The sequence below is a fragment of the Cyanistes caeruleus genome, chromosome Z (genome assembly GCF_971803275.1).
Source record: "Cyanistes caeruleus chromosome Z, bCyaCae1.hap1.1, whole genome shotgun sequence".
In the NCBI taxonomy this organism is placed as follows: Eukaryota; Metazoa; Chordata; class Aves; order Passeriformes; family Paridae; genus Cyanistes; species Cyanistes caeruleus.
This window is the reverse complement of record NC_141732.1, coordinates 42,575,925-42,590,610: the sequence shown is the minus strand read 5'-3', so window position 1 is coordinate 42,590,610 and position 14,686 is coordinate 42,575,925. Positions and strand designations below refer to the sequence as shown.

The 14,686-nt window shown below is 40.6% G+C and overlaps 1 protein-coding gene across 7 annotated transcripts in view; it reads right to left on the bottom strand.

Moving 5' to 3' along the window:
• Window positions 1-14,686, bottom strand: part of PTCH1 (patched 1) — a 73,409-nt gene that overhangs the window by 4,651 nt on the left and 54,072 nt on the right. For 6 of the 7 annotated variants that reach the window (XM_086868357.1, XM_086868358.1, XM_086868355.1 and 3 more), the window contains 8 exons: window positions 13,383-13,525; window positions 11,242-11,425; window positions 9,444-9,724; window positions 7,765-7,902; window positions 6,296-6,438; window positions 3,234-3,333; window positions 1,647-1,901; window positions 64-592 (listed from right to left, as the gene is read on the bottom strand). In XM_086868357.1, the coding sequence (XP_086724483.1) occupies window positions 65-592; window positions 1,647-1,901; window positions 3,234-3,333; window positions 6,296-6,438; window positions 7,765-7,902; window positions 9,444-9,724; window positions 11,242-11,425; window positions 13,383-13,525 (1,772 nt within the window). In that variant the 3' untranslated portion in view covers window position 64. Of the gene's footprint in view, window positions 1-63; window positions 593-1,646; window positions 1,902-3,233; window positions 3,334-3,503; window positions 3,521-6,295; window positions 6,439-7,764; window positions 7,903-9,443; window positions 9,725-11,241; window positions 11,426-13,382; window positions 13,526-14,686 lie in introns of those variants that run through there. The other variant, XR_015280661.1, reaches the window with a different exon arrangement.

Genomic DNA, 14,686 nt, shown 5'->3' with positions numbered 1-14,686 from the left:
TTCTTTTGATCACACCATTGCCTGACACAACCCAAAGCTTGCAGTTACACAGGGTGGACCTACCTTATTGTGAGCTGTTGCCAGGTATCCTTTCCTCACATTCAACATCTTGCAGTTCTATTACTTCTACTTTAGAATTTCTTCTTTCACACCTCACATTAAAAGGCACATGGGGGTCCTCAAATGGCGCGTGGCCAGCTTCACGGTGTCCCTCGAAGGATGGGAAGCTCGCTGCCCGGGAGCTGTGGCTGTGCAGGGCAGGGTGGACAGCGACAGTGACGGAGGCCGAGGCAGTCACAGTAGTGATAGGCTGGCAGTAGGCCGCTCCTGCAGCGCCCGCCGCCCCGAATGCCGGGCTTCTCACGCTGTGGCAACGAGCCTTGTGGCCCAAGCGATCCCTGTTGCTGGGTCCTGAGTGCCCTTCGGTAGAAATTTCAAAAGCGTCCCTGCGAGGGCGGTGAGGAGGTGGTCGCGGCCCTTCCCTCGCTTCCCTCTTGGGCTGTCTGCCCTGATGCCACGGCTGCTGCGTGCTGGGCTCTGGGTTCGACTGCAGCCTAGGACTCGGCTGATGCCTTGCTTCCGGCTGAACCACCTGAGAGAGACACGCACGGTTACGCCTCTGACAAAGCAAAGCAAACAAATACTCTGCCTGCTTATATTTTATGCTGGGAATAATTGTAATCGTGCTCTGACTCCACAGAGGGAATGTTGTGGAATCTGATAATTGATTTTCCCATGGTTTTTGTCTGAAGTTATTAAAACCTGGAAAGCATATCTTCAGAAAAACACAGGATGACAGCTGAAAACATTATTGTAAGCTTCCCACATGCTGCTCCATCTTTTCAAAGGGATGGGTGACAAGCACTTGATCTTAACTCAACAAGCAGAATTGCAGGCATTTGGAAAAGGCTATTCCATGCAGGGAACATACACAGGATATTAGTAGAGTAGTTTGTATAGACTGTAGGAATCTGTTTTCTGATTTCCATAAAGAGCGTGAAGCACAGCAGCTACATCAGTCAATAAACCGTGACCAACTTCAAATGTGGCTGTGCTTGTACCTATTTCTAGGCCTCTGCTGAACAAAACCAGATCCGCATTGCAGCTCAGCATGCAACATCAGCAGGGGTAGGAGACAGAGCTTTATCACTTCCCTTTGAAATCACAATTATGCCAACCCAGTAGCAAGATGCAGCAAGGCCCAAGATTTGGTGCAACACTGAAACTACGTTCTTCTGGCTCTAATCTTTCTGCCCGGAATGTGCTGTCATAGAGAGGCAAATGACAGTGATCCACAAGGAGCTGTGTGAAAGAGGTTGGGAACTGGTAATCTCTCCTCCTTCTCTCTCTGAAAACACTCATCAAACAGACTGAGAGCTCTCTCTTGTGGCTGGTGCCAATGGGCTGTAATAGCCAAAGACCCTGCTTTTGTACCACCACTTTACTCCCAACTCAGTTATAAAGAAGAGAATGAGGAAAACCTTCACTCCCTGCTAACATGTTTTTTCATAAAGTCACAAATCACAATCAGTCAGAAAGAGTTTTCCATGAAAATAAATAGATTTTTTTTAAAAAAACAAAAAAACCCAAAACACACTGAAAAGCTTCTTCTTTCCCTCCTGCTAGTAGATATGAAAGCCACTTACAGTGGATCTCGCAAAGAGAGGATTCTCAGTCGCTTCCACTATTACTTGGTGGACTGGTGCCCCAGGGCCTCGTGTGGCCTCGTACTGATGCAGCTCTTCACTGATGCCAGACACTGTGGTTTGAGAGCTGTACTCAGAATCAGAGGAATCCGAAGCATTATTTGTGTGGCCAGGTGGCAGTGCAAACCTCACAGTACCGGGGGCTGGCTCAGGAGATGGTGTGGGCAATCTGTCCTGTCCGTTGGTTGGAGATACCTGATGACAGCAATGCTTTTGGTTACATTCAGCTAGCTTTACCCTTTCAATCACTAGTGCTTGACACAAACTATGTCCTGCCAAATACACCCTGCCGTGCCACAACAACTTTAGCAACAGTTTTCTGATGAACATAGATACTGAAAAAATTAATAGAAGTACAAAAGACACAACCTCCATCTGCAGATATGTATGTAAACAAGACTACACAGACTCCTCTGGGTATCATCGTCTCAGGAAGAGCACATATGTGCGTATGTGCATGCACTTGTGTGTTTGCTTGTAAATATCAGCATAAAAATAATATGTGGGCTCCCCTCCCCCTTCAGCAAGCATTAGCAGTGATTTCATAAAATCACCTCAGTGGGTTGGCACAGGGTTACTCGGTGTCTGTTTGCAAAGAGAGAGGGATACACGCATCACAGCAGTATATCTGGTAATAATACACACACACACTGTTTGAGTAAGAGACAGGTCATGCATACTGTTAGGAATTAAGGAACTATGCATTGTTGTCAAAACTGTTCTACTAATATTGAAAGAACTCAAATGCTTTTGAAATATACCAGTGCTGGTGTTTTATTCTTGCGGACACACACACACACATACGTACACGCACGTAAAACACAGCACACTGACTCTACTGACACAGGATAAAGATAACCCCCACGTAAAACAGCAATTGTACTAACTACAGAGTAGGTAATGAATGATCAACAACCAAATATAAAGTTGGTATCTGTGAATCCTGGAGTCTGGACTTGGACCTTTTACTGTAAAGTCATCAACATCTAAGCAAAGCCTTCCCCACATCAAAAATGCTCATTGAGGCAGGAGAATGCTGCAGGGAGAGGTGACTGGACAGGGGGGACATTCTGGCAGACCAATCATGTTTATCAAGGTGTGGTCTGCAGACCACCACTGTGTGTGTTGGTCCACACAGGCCTTCCTGGTGGTCTGCTCAGTAAAACACTTTGAAGAATGCAACACAGCCAGTGAGGTAGGAAAGTAGAAGGTATGTGTATAAAACAAACTCCCTTTTGCGAAATACTGAGGGAAATCCTTGTTTTACAAACATGTTTGCATATCACATTATGGCAAGTAGTATGAATAATATTATCGGGTTTGCTTAGTTCAACCTCTAAGCAAGACTTATTTTAAAAAAAACTTTTAAAAATAGAGTAGTATCAACTATGTAACAAACAGCACTTTTTAAAAAAATATGAAATAGCCTGAGAGCAAGAAACATACTCCAAGAAAATTTTAAAAATACTTTCTAAAAACAGGAGGTGACTTGTATTATTTCTTCTGTTCACCATTAATTTTACTGACCTCAGGGTATGGTCCAAAGAATGAGAGAAGAACAGGAAGCAGCACCAATCCATTGAGAACTCCCAGAATGGTTAGGATTGCCAAAACAGCAAAGAAATACCTAAAGTACAGTGTAAATAGTTTGGGGGAGAGAATAGCCACTGTTAGAAACAAGGGAATACAAATTACTCCTATGTTAAAATAATATAGATACTAAATTAACTCTAACATATTACTAACATCAAAGGAAACAATTACATCACTTTCCATATAAGATAAAGGGGTTTTTACCTTTTGAATTAGAGAAGCTACATTCCCCAAAGTGTTAGTTGAGAAAGGAAAGAAAAAAATTACATTTGTTAATTTCCCAGAATCTGGAAGCATGTAATGTTATTTATGAATGTGTTACACAAACACAAAAATATGGAATGTGCAGGGAATGGCTGAACGGACTGAAAGCACAAATACAATGAAAAGGGGCCCCCATTAGTGAAAACCCAGCAGAAGCAAACAAATGAAGTGAAGGGTGTAGAATTTAAACAATTTAGTGTAGAAGGAAAAGAAGCCCTCTTCTCCCAGCAGCTAATCCACTGTGAAATGCTTCTGCAACTTACAGCAGAATGTCTAATTAAATCTACAGTATATCAGGTAAGGGTTTTCCTTGCCGTTCATTAATCAAACTTAACGCCTAGAATTCTGTGAGTTCCAGTTTTACCAAACAGCTTGAATTGCAACTCTTTTACAACACAGGAACCCGCTTTCTGCAAAGAAAATGCCCATTCTATAGTAAGCTTCAGCATTGTACTGAGTAAGAGCGCTCCACAATGGCAGAGCTGCATTGCAGGCTAATCTTTTGTTGAACAATTTAGCATCTCTGAATACTCTTGTTTTGCGTCAGCCAATTCAAACATAAAGGCTGAAATACTATGAAGAAGAGAAAAGTGCACAAGTAGTTGTCCTTTCCCACCACTGAGGGCTAAGGTCTGGGATCCTTCATGAATACCAAGGTAAACCTGTCAGTAAAAGGAAAGTCTTGCTAGTTGGTATTCGGCACAGCTGGGGCTCAGACTAAACTTAAGGCTGAGCTGTAAGTAATGATTTCAAGGACTCAGTCTTGGTAAATTCCTGGAGGAGAAGGCAGAAGGAGAAGAACAGAGGGCAAGTTTGCTACTAATGGGTCTGCTGATTACATTGTCTAGCTGGCAACTAACTTTACTGTCTCCCTGTTTCCATATCTGATCAAATATATCAGACTCCTGTAAAACTATAAATATCCTGCTATTGTAAACATTTGGGAATTTCTGATCTGCATTAACAAAAATAGCAAGCCAATCTACTCTACTAACATAAACCACCAGAACTTTAAACTGGGACACAGATCAACAACAGGCATTAAAAACATTTGCATCTCATCCATCTAACGTTAGAATAAACAGAAGGATTATAGCTTTGACCAGTTGGTGTATACAGTGTCTGTTAATTTACTTAATCTTCCACATTGCGGGACTAATCTCTCGCTTTCCGGAAGTTTAGGAACTTCTTCGCCCACTCTAACAATGCTCAGGCTCCCCATAGTTTATTTTATTGTATTTTTTAAACACGGCAAACTGAAGTGAGATTGTGCTATAAAATCAGAAACTGATGGCCTAAAGAAGTAAAATAACGTAAGTTGAAAAGTTGAAAGGCTCATTTTATAAACTGAGAGCACATCCAATCCAAATTTGGTGTGAAGGGCTGCTACAATCTTCCATTTGCTATGACACAAAAATGTGTGCCAAAATCTCATCTGTTAAGAAGGAAAGTAGCACACCAAAAATGTACCCCTGAAAATTTAGGTTAAATCTATCAGTATGTATCTATTGTACATAATCCGCATGTCAAAATGTTCCAACCCTTACAAAACCAGGTCCTAAAAGAATAATTCTATTTCTTCAATACCAATACAATAAAGTAAAAAATAGTAGTTTGGGGGAGAAAAAAATTCTATTTCAGGACCTGGAGTACCTGTATAGTAACAATCTTAATGCAGGTTTCATGAGATCTAGCTGCAAACTGCCTGCTTTCTTCAAATATCTTCCATACATAAACAGAAAGCCTGATGAGATTTAGCAGTCATTCTCTCAGTTCCTGCCCCTGACATTTTGTTGCTCTTGTTGTCAAATGGATGTCAGTTAAGTCTAGTCATCTATCCAGCTTATGTCTACCTAAGTAGTTAAGCTATCTTCCAGAGCATTTTTATTTGGCCCAGTTCTACCTCAGCTCCATTTTAGGGCTTGGATTATTTGTGTGTGTGTGCTGTAGTTTACCACAAAGAGCCTGTGTTACTTCTAAGATTAGCCATTTTGCAGAGCTCCCCAGGTTGTTTGGAATAGAAGAGGATCTGTTTCATTGCACTTCTCAAATTCCCCTCAAGAAAAGACTAGCTTTCCTCTATACTTGATGAACTCACATTCTTAATTATATTCACAAGAAACAGCCTGCTTGTAGTCCTAAACAGAAGGGTCTTTAGGCTTTGCTGTACAAAATTTTAGTATGAAGTTCTGTGTTCATATTTATGGTTCCCTAGCTCCCAAACAGGGCTCTCTCCCCCCACCCCCCCGCCCCTTTTCCTCATTATGTAAAACCCACATAAGGATAAAAGGGGAAGGCCCTGAGAGAGTCACTTGCAGCACAGCTGAATGTTTGTAGGTTCACGTGTCCTTTGCATACAAATTCTTGTGCATACAAGAAGTCTGGAGGACCTCAGGGCTAAAGGTCAGATGCAGCTAATACTGGACATATGAGATGCTTTGAACTAATTCAAACCCAGCATTAGCAAACTTTCTAAAGAGCGACATTTTTGTGTTCCTTCATGCTAAGTGTCAGATTTTCCTGGAACAGATTTTAATGTCAGCAATGGAAACACTACCATGTCTAGCAAGTAACAAGGAGTTAATAAAACAGAGGGAAAGCAGGACCATGACATAAGCATACTCGACACACCATGCAGAGTAATAAAACGACAGATCAACTGAAGTGAATGAAAATTAAAAGCATGCTTATTTTTATTTTTGAAAGAAAGTCAAAACACAAAAATGCTTTACCTGACAATAAAATCAAACTCTGATCCTGCAAGCATTAACACCCCAAGCAGAGTGGACACGGCCCCATCCAGCACTGGTGCAAACATGTGTTCCAATGCAAGCACAGCCCTATGGTTCCTGTCTCCCATGGCAGTTAAAAACGCCTATAAAACAAAAAAGTCCATTTCCTTAGGCAGATGTATACAACCTTCCAAACAGTCTCTCTCCTAGTATACAGTTTTCCATCAGTTAATTACTCCAAACTACAGTTTATCAAAGTTATCTCTGTAGCTGGCTAACCCTTGAAAAGAAGGCCTGATCCTGCAGTTCTACTACATAGCAGCTGCTGAAGTCACACAACCAGAGTAAGCACTGATGACAGAGTCGGACCATAGTAATTCTGGAAGCAATGCCTACTTGCAACAGTAGCCTTTTGTCTCTGGATTTGCCTATTTCCACCTGAAAAGAACTGATGTCATGGTGAAAGCACTTCAGGTGTGTAAATTGCAGAGGTATGCATCTCATTCTTGTGGGTAGTGGCTTCCGTGACTTTTTTTTAGATTTCATTTAACTCAAAAGAGTTTTTGAAACTTTTAGTATTTGAAAGCTAGCAGTTCTATACATAAAAAATTATCCTGGGAATAGTGCTGAACATGGTAGTGCCCAAGCAACAATATCACTAGTGAACTGCCTTCATCCCTACAACTCCTTAGGAATAAGCTTTATCACGCCTCTTCTACACTATTAGTTTCTAACACTTCCCAAACTATTCCAAGTCCTAGCAAACTAATTTACCTCCAAAAGTCTATCTATAGCAGCAGTGGAAAAACGATGACATCACTTGAGGGATCCAATTGCTCCTCTCAATGTATTCTTTTCATTTAGGGTGACTTTATGTGCCTTAACTCTATACATCATCTAAACTACTAGATAAAATATTTTCCTACAGACTGCTTGTTTGTGCTCAGTATTATTAGCCAATGGCTTCTGAAAAGGTGGTGCAGATTTTACAAATGGAACACTAATTCAAACATGTTCACATTCGAGAAGTCCAGAAATACCAAATGACACATTATCTGATTTTGAAAAACTCCTCTGAAGAATTCTCTTTTGCAAGATAGTGAATCTACATGCAAGAGGCAACAAAAGGCTGTGTAACACTGATGCAACAGACAAGGATCATGAGAGTCTGGACTGAAGCAATGTGATTTAAGATGTCTGTTTTTCTCTATATAATTGCATCAATCAGACAAACGGGTATCACAGCTAATGGATCCTCTCTTGTCTCCTGGGAGACTGACTCAATAGCTAAGAACTACCTCATCAAGACCAACCCTATTCCATTGAAACAAACAGAAAGGTGTACAAAACTGTGACCATTTTCCTTCTGAGAATCATGTCACTGAGAAGAAACTGTAAGGATTTATAATCTAAACATTGCCACCATTTTATTTTAAAATGTTTTTAAAACGTTTCATGATTTTACATACCAAAGCAACGTGAACAGTGAATTCCACACCAATGCCAACAGAAGCAATCAGGATAACCACAGGCACTGCACTCAGTTTTATTCCAATCAGACCCATCATGCCAAACAGCTCCACAGTCATCAGAGCCAGCACCACCACCTAGATGATTTCAAACATCTATTAGCATCTTCTTATACTCCAGACAATGAGGAGAAAGACATTTCAAAATAACATGGTTACCATAGGAATACTACATTCCTCAAAGCCATCCTATATTCCCAAAGACAAGCTGCTTTTACTTGTTTCATTTTTCTCAATGGCAGTGAATGCTGAATAGCCAGTCTAAATTACACTCTAAGAACCAGTTAACACATGAAGCACCAGCTTTGTATTAGTTACAATCCACCAGTGAGCTGAAAAACCATTTGTTCCTCCTCATCATGGATACTCCCAACAGGTACATTTTTCTTTTTCACCCATCTTTCAGACAATCCTTCCAAAAAAAGTATCTTTCAACTACCTGTATTTGATCTCTCTTTTGCAGAACTGCAAATATAAATGAGGATGTCTAAAGCACAGAAGGAACTAAATGCCATAATCAGCTGATGAGCCTCAGGTTACAGAGGGACTCTGAGCTTTTAAGGTATTTGGGGGGATTGACATGGACAAAGTGAACAGTTAAATAGAAGAGGAAGTTTTATTTTTCTTTCATCTACCTTGCAAAGGAAAAAAAAAACAAAACAACTGAGGAAAAGGGAGGGGAAGAAATCTGGAGAATCAACTTTAAAAGTAGCTAAAGCCAAGTAGGAAAAAAAAAAATAGACACACTTATAAAAGCAATGGTGGACTCTGAAAATAAACGCCTTTTCCAAAGGAAAAAAAGTATGCACTACAATAAATGATTTTATAAGCTAATGAATCAAGCATAATAACATAAATCTCTTGATAAGGTGCTATGAAAAATATTCTAGACTAAACATTTACCTTTTAACATACCTGTCATATAAATGTACATTACAAAAACTAGTAACTGTTTTATGCTTTTCTACTTCTGGCGCTTTATAAACCATACTATAGTTTATGGAACTTAAACATAGGAACATCATTCATTCAATTTAACTTGAATGTTTACTGAGAGGCTTATGGTGCCTTGCAGAAAGTAAGGAGGAGTATTCTCTGCAGTTTACAATTTTATGGTCTTTCTCCTCGATAGCTCGGTTACAGGCTTTCCACAGTGCATACCATACACCATAAGCATTTCAGTTTTTTCCAGAAAGATTGCATTCAGAAATGACTGGGAAAATTTACAGACGAGCTAGTCATAAGCAACTGCCTTGAAAAATAACTACGTGTGACAAAAGAAGAGAGGGAATTGAGAATTAGAAATTGTTTTAATAAAGCTCTTAATTTTCCTCTGCATCTTCATTTCTTACGTTAGTGTGCATTTGAGCAAGGGTAAAAGTTTATGTACCTTTCTAAGAAACCTTTAAACCTGCAAAAAAGGTGGCCAGAAGATTAAGGTTATTAAGGTTTGTACCTTCAGCATGAACCCTACCCACTCAAGTTGAATAAATATATAATGAATGATGCAATATACATACTCCACCACAGGCCCAGACATAAACAAAACCTTCCCGACTACAGCAAGAGCTATGCTGAAAGGAATTTGACTTCAACAAAGACCCTTATAATAAACTTACAATGATCCCAGCTGTCCAGGGGTTTAGGAGGAAGAGGGCACACACCAGAAACGTGCAAGCTAAAACCACGCTAATGGATAAGAGGAGCCAGTGACGAAGTCCAATGTACTGCTCCCAGAACAGAAATGGGTAACCATTTGGGTAGCTGGAGATCCCCAGGCTGGTGTAGTTATTACAGATAGCTCTCACTTTCTCGATAGCCTCCACAAAGTCAGAAGTTTCACGCAATCCATTGAGGTAGAAAGGAAACTGAGCATATTCTATGGGCTCGGCTGCTGGAACTAGGAAAATGACAGCAGTGTTAAAATGCGCTTTTGGGAAGATGATGATATAAAGAGACCAGGGTTAGCAAAACATTTTATTCTTTTTATTCTTTTTTTATTTTATTTTATTCTTTATAGAAAAATGCATAGAAGGTGGTGAATTTAAATTTTACTTGTTTGGAATGAATTATAGTTTTAAAACTCTCCAATAAATAGAAACTGGATACAGTACAATGACTCTGTTTTAACACGCAGTGTAATGGATGAACACAGCCTACACCAAGTTCCCTAACAGTTAATTTAACTATAATTTTTCAATCCATGTATTTAATCCTAATCAGTGTTACAGTGCTTTTTACTGAATATCTGGTCAAAAAATCGTAACTGCAACGTAAGAGTAGACAATCACATAATTTAAAAATTTTATCCAAATGCTCCTCTTTTATGCAGTTTCCCCAAAATCAAAGGTAATTTCCCTGAGATTAATTGAAATCCATTGACACAAAACTAGAGGAAAACTAGGCTTGAGCGGGTTGGGTTTTTTTTTTTAAGATTTCCATCAAATATTTGGAAATTCAGATGCAGAAATCCACATTCTGATGGAAATTAGTGGAGGGAAAAAAACCCTGTAATATAAAAGGTAATCGCTTACTGAGGAAATATCTTTTTATCCTTTAATGATTTGACAAACCAGCACTCTCCATACTTATTTTTGAGTGTAATGCAAGGTCTACTCTATGACAAGAAAAGGCTTCTACAACAGGGTTTTGGTTACTGCCATGGTGTGTTCCAAACCTTGCAGCTTCATTCAGTTGACTAGCTTAACATGATTTGCCCTATTATAATCTCAGCTATAAGTTTTCATTAAGACAAAACTTGGCTGACTGCCACAAAGCTCTAGGGTTTGGATACACTGAAGCATGGTTATCCAACCACGTTTCCAAGTGCACCAGTTGTCCCCTATATGCCCTTTCCCCTTCCCTACTGGTGTCCAACTAGCAGTCCTCCCAATGAATTGAAAGCTGAAGCAAAGCCAGCTGGTACTGGTGCCAGGAAAAGAGTCAATGGTGTGAAGTGGGACTTCTCCTCTAGTCCCTCTAGCTCTTGCACCATATGAGTGCAGTAGCTTAGTGTATGGGTTGCCTTGGTAAAATTTTCATAGGTATTAAGAATTGAGAACAACCATGAGAGAATTTCAGTAATGAAATTTCAGAATAATTTAGGCAGAAATTTCATGAAATGCCCAGGTTTCTCACAAGACAGAACTACCAGATAACACTTAAAAAAGCAATGCTTACTATAAATTTTTAGAGCTTTAAACTGTTTTATAACTCATTATTCAACACAACAAAACCCTGTAATGGTGTCACAGTTGCGGCAGTGCTTGGATCTCCTATGACTACAGCATAACATAATGTATTCTCCTGCTTCTGAGCCCCATGCAGCATCGGGGGTTACTGGGGTAACTGGTGCTTGAAGGAAGAAGTGGGAGCACTCATGTAAACTGTAGGACACCAAGATGAAATGCTACTTACTCCTCAGCCGCGTTTCTGGCATGTAGTCTGCTTTGTCGTGGACCCACTCCGGGCGGTGCGGGCGGATGTTGGCTTGTGAGGCAGCATAGGCCACAGGGTCATTGCTAACCCAGGCTGTCAGGTAGATGTAGAAAGCATTTGGGTTAATGATTCCATCTGCATCCACCAGACGCTGTTTAGTCAACTGCAAAATGGAAAAAAATTAGAAGCCTTTCAGGATAAGTTTCGCTTTCAGGGCTCTTGCCATAATGCTTTCAACAAATGGCCTGGAGATGCAACACACATATAAGATGGTAAAAGCAAGAGAACATGAATCTTCACTTGAAGGGACTTATCAGTAAACTACTGTCTGACAACAAAAGCAAAATCCAAGAAAATGCAGTGACAGTGGTTATTTATAAGTTAGTACTCATATAATGTTTACAATAACCACTAAATCAACAGATGGTTCCAGAATACACTGAACCAATTAAATCCAAATTCTGGAAGACTGCAGCCAAAAATGAAAAACAACCAAGCTGGAGAAACATATTTAAAGACATGGAAAGAAAACCTGGCAAGAGTCCCTATACATGTCTGTGTGCAGTTAACCTCTGTTGTTAACACTGAAGGAAATGCCACCCAGTAAATGGAGGAGAGCTATAAAAATAAAACAACATCTGTATAAATTTTGCTAACACTTGCTTCCTATGACCTATGTATTCAGAAAATGCCCAGCATCAAAAAAGCAGACGACTGCCCTGTGTTATTTGGGTCACAGTGGGCAAATGCATCTGTGGGGTAAACAGCAGTGGTATACTTCCAGGGTTCTGTTAGCCAAAACCTGCACAGCTAGAGCTCTGACAGAGGACTTCATGGGTGGAAAGTATTACTGGGGCTTTTTGTTTTGTTTATTTAAAATTCTGGCTCAGCTCCAGTTCCAGGTCTTTTTAATGAAATGAAAAACAACAGTGACAGCAGTTTAAAAAAAAAAAAGAAAAAAGAAAAAAACTTGGATTCCAAGAATCTGGATTCAATTAGTCCACAGGATATGCAACAACTGTATGTCTTCAAGCTGTCTCTGGAACTGCACAGTACAGCGCTCAGCCCCTGTGGGTGCACCACACTTTTCTCCCTCCCAGGCACAGGAAATTATATCAGCAGCTGCAGTCCAATTGCATTTGTTCCACAGCGTACCTGGTACACTCTGCTAAACAAAATCTCACTGAAGGTTTTCTCTTCAACTCCCTTTCTTTGCCTAATTCATTGCTGAAGCTTCATTCAGACCTGACAGCATGTTGCATGTTGCTATACAGCAGTGTGTTTCACACACTACAGTAACTTTGAACAATGTACTCTGTAAATCTGTCACCTTTAATACTAGGAAGAAAAAAAGAAAGACAATAAGCAGAACTGCCAAGAACCTCATTAAAAACACTGTTTTTCTGCCTGAAAGCACAGTGAGTTGATGATGACTCTCAGAGAGGAGAAGGTATGTTGATGAAGAATTTTCTTCTTCAGCATTTGAAAACTAATTTTAGTTAAAGAAGTCATTCCTTATGTATTTCCACTTACAAATGGCTACAGTAAATGCAGTCATATGCTGTGGTAACCTCAGGCATATTTTATTTAGTCAGCTCTAACAACTGCCATTTGTAGTTCTACCACAGTTTAGATGTATTTAGTGATGGTGGTACAAGAATATGATACTGCATGTAATCATTTCAGTCTCCTTCCTCTATAATTCATCAATATATTTTTTAAAATGTTCTACAGTGCACAAAGTAGTAGGAACAAACCAAATAATTGCAAATGTCTGGCATAGGACTGAACTCCATGCACCTGTGGATGCAGAGAAGTATTTTTCACAACAATTTCCATGGAAACTGAGCATGTCTGGCAAGGGAGCACAAAATGCACATCACCCAGTAACAATCAAGGACTATCATCTTCCATGTTGATTTGTACACTTGGCAACATAGGCCACACTGAACCTGAGGAGTGGCTTCAGCAAAGTCAGCAAGGCCAGACAAGAAAGGCCTAATTCAGATATTCAGCTCCTTGAGCTGGAAAAAAGATACTAGAACCTTTGTAGACTTTGTACTTCCCCCCACTCCTGATGACTTGTGTACTGTTGGGTAGCATGGACTCTGATACACTACCTGGCTGATGTCAATGGGCTTTGCATGGTTGCCTGTTTGTACCAAGAGTTTGTAAGCCAAAACAGCATCGTCAGAACCATTTTTATAGTTGTTGTAAGTGATCTTCCCAGTTTCCCAGTCACTGTCAAACGCATCCTGAAGTCCTGAGGAGTTAAGAGAGGCAAGGGAAAGACAGAACAAGCAGGTGAATAATCACTCTTATAAACAAATTTCAGAAGGAGAAAGAATAATGATGCTTTTTCATAGCTGAATCAGGATGTAAATTATCAACCTGATACCTCCTACATTTAGGGCTCCACACTGTCAATGTGTGGGAAGTATTAGTTGCATGTCCAGTATTTTGCTCAAAGAAAGGCAGGGGAAGCAAGAAAATGCAAGGGAGAAGCCCCAGAGGTCCCCGAGTTGTGCAGACAAGCAAAGCTGAGCTAGTAAGCCGCAGATGCACTGTGCACTGGCATAAATGGCTTCACCCCAAGGGAAATTGAAGATCTTCTTCAAGCATTCCCCTTGGAGAATTGTATGGGAAAGAGTTAATCTTGTCTAGAACAGAAAAGGGCTGAGCTCAAACCTCATCCTGCTTCACCACCTTACAACCAGAGGAGGCATAAGTCTGTTACCTAGAAGGGAAACATCCTCCTTACTCGCCTCTGCCTCACCAAAACCCTGGCTGAGTGCACTGAGCCACAGAGGAGGACACACACCGCTCTCATTACTGCTTTGGGCTACTGCAGAGCACTGGGGCAATAGCTTCTACACCATAACCAGAAATTCCACTACGAGGGGGGAGAAAAACACATTTAAACTTTCAACTTCAAACAGCAACTCAACTGCTCCTCAAGCACAGCGTGAGTGAACACGATTTTGTCAATTTGTTCCATCTGTTCAACTTGTGCAGCTAATACAAGTCATGGGATCTGCTGCCAGCACATGTAAAGATCACAGCCAACACCTATTCACTCTCAACTGTTATGTTCCTCCTTGCCACCCTTCAAGGGGGAGGGAATACCTCACAGCAGAAATTTGGATCCGATTTAGTACAGGAAGCCACAGCCCCATACAAGGAGGCTCTGTGCAAGCAGATGACAAACCGCATGTCCAGGGAAGGGAAGAAAAAGGCCGGGGGAGTGGTGGTGGAGGAAATCGTCGACCCACCTCACAGCTGGGCTGAGGAGCCATAATGAAAACCATCACTGCAGACTGGATAGGTTAGCTACAGCTGTACTGAGATAAGAGCACTGGAAGAGAAAATGCACCCAGCTGACAGCGCCTCCAGGACAGAGTACCCATTCCCATTGACAAACTCG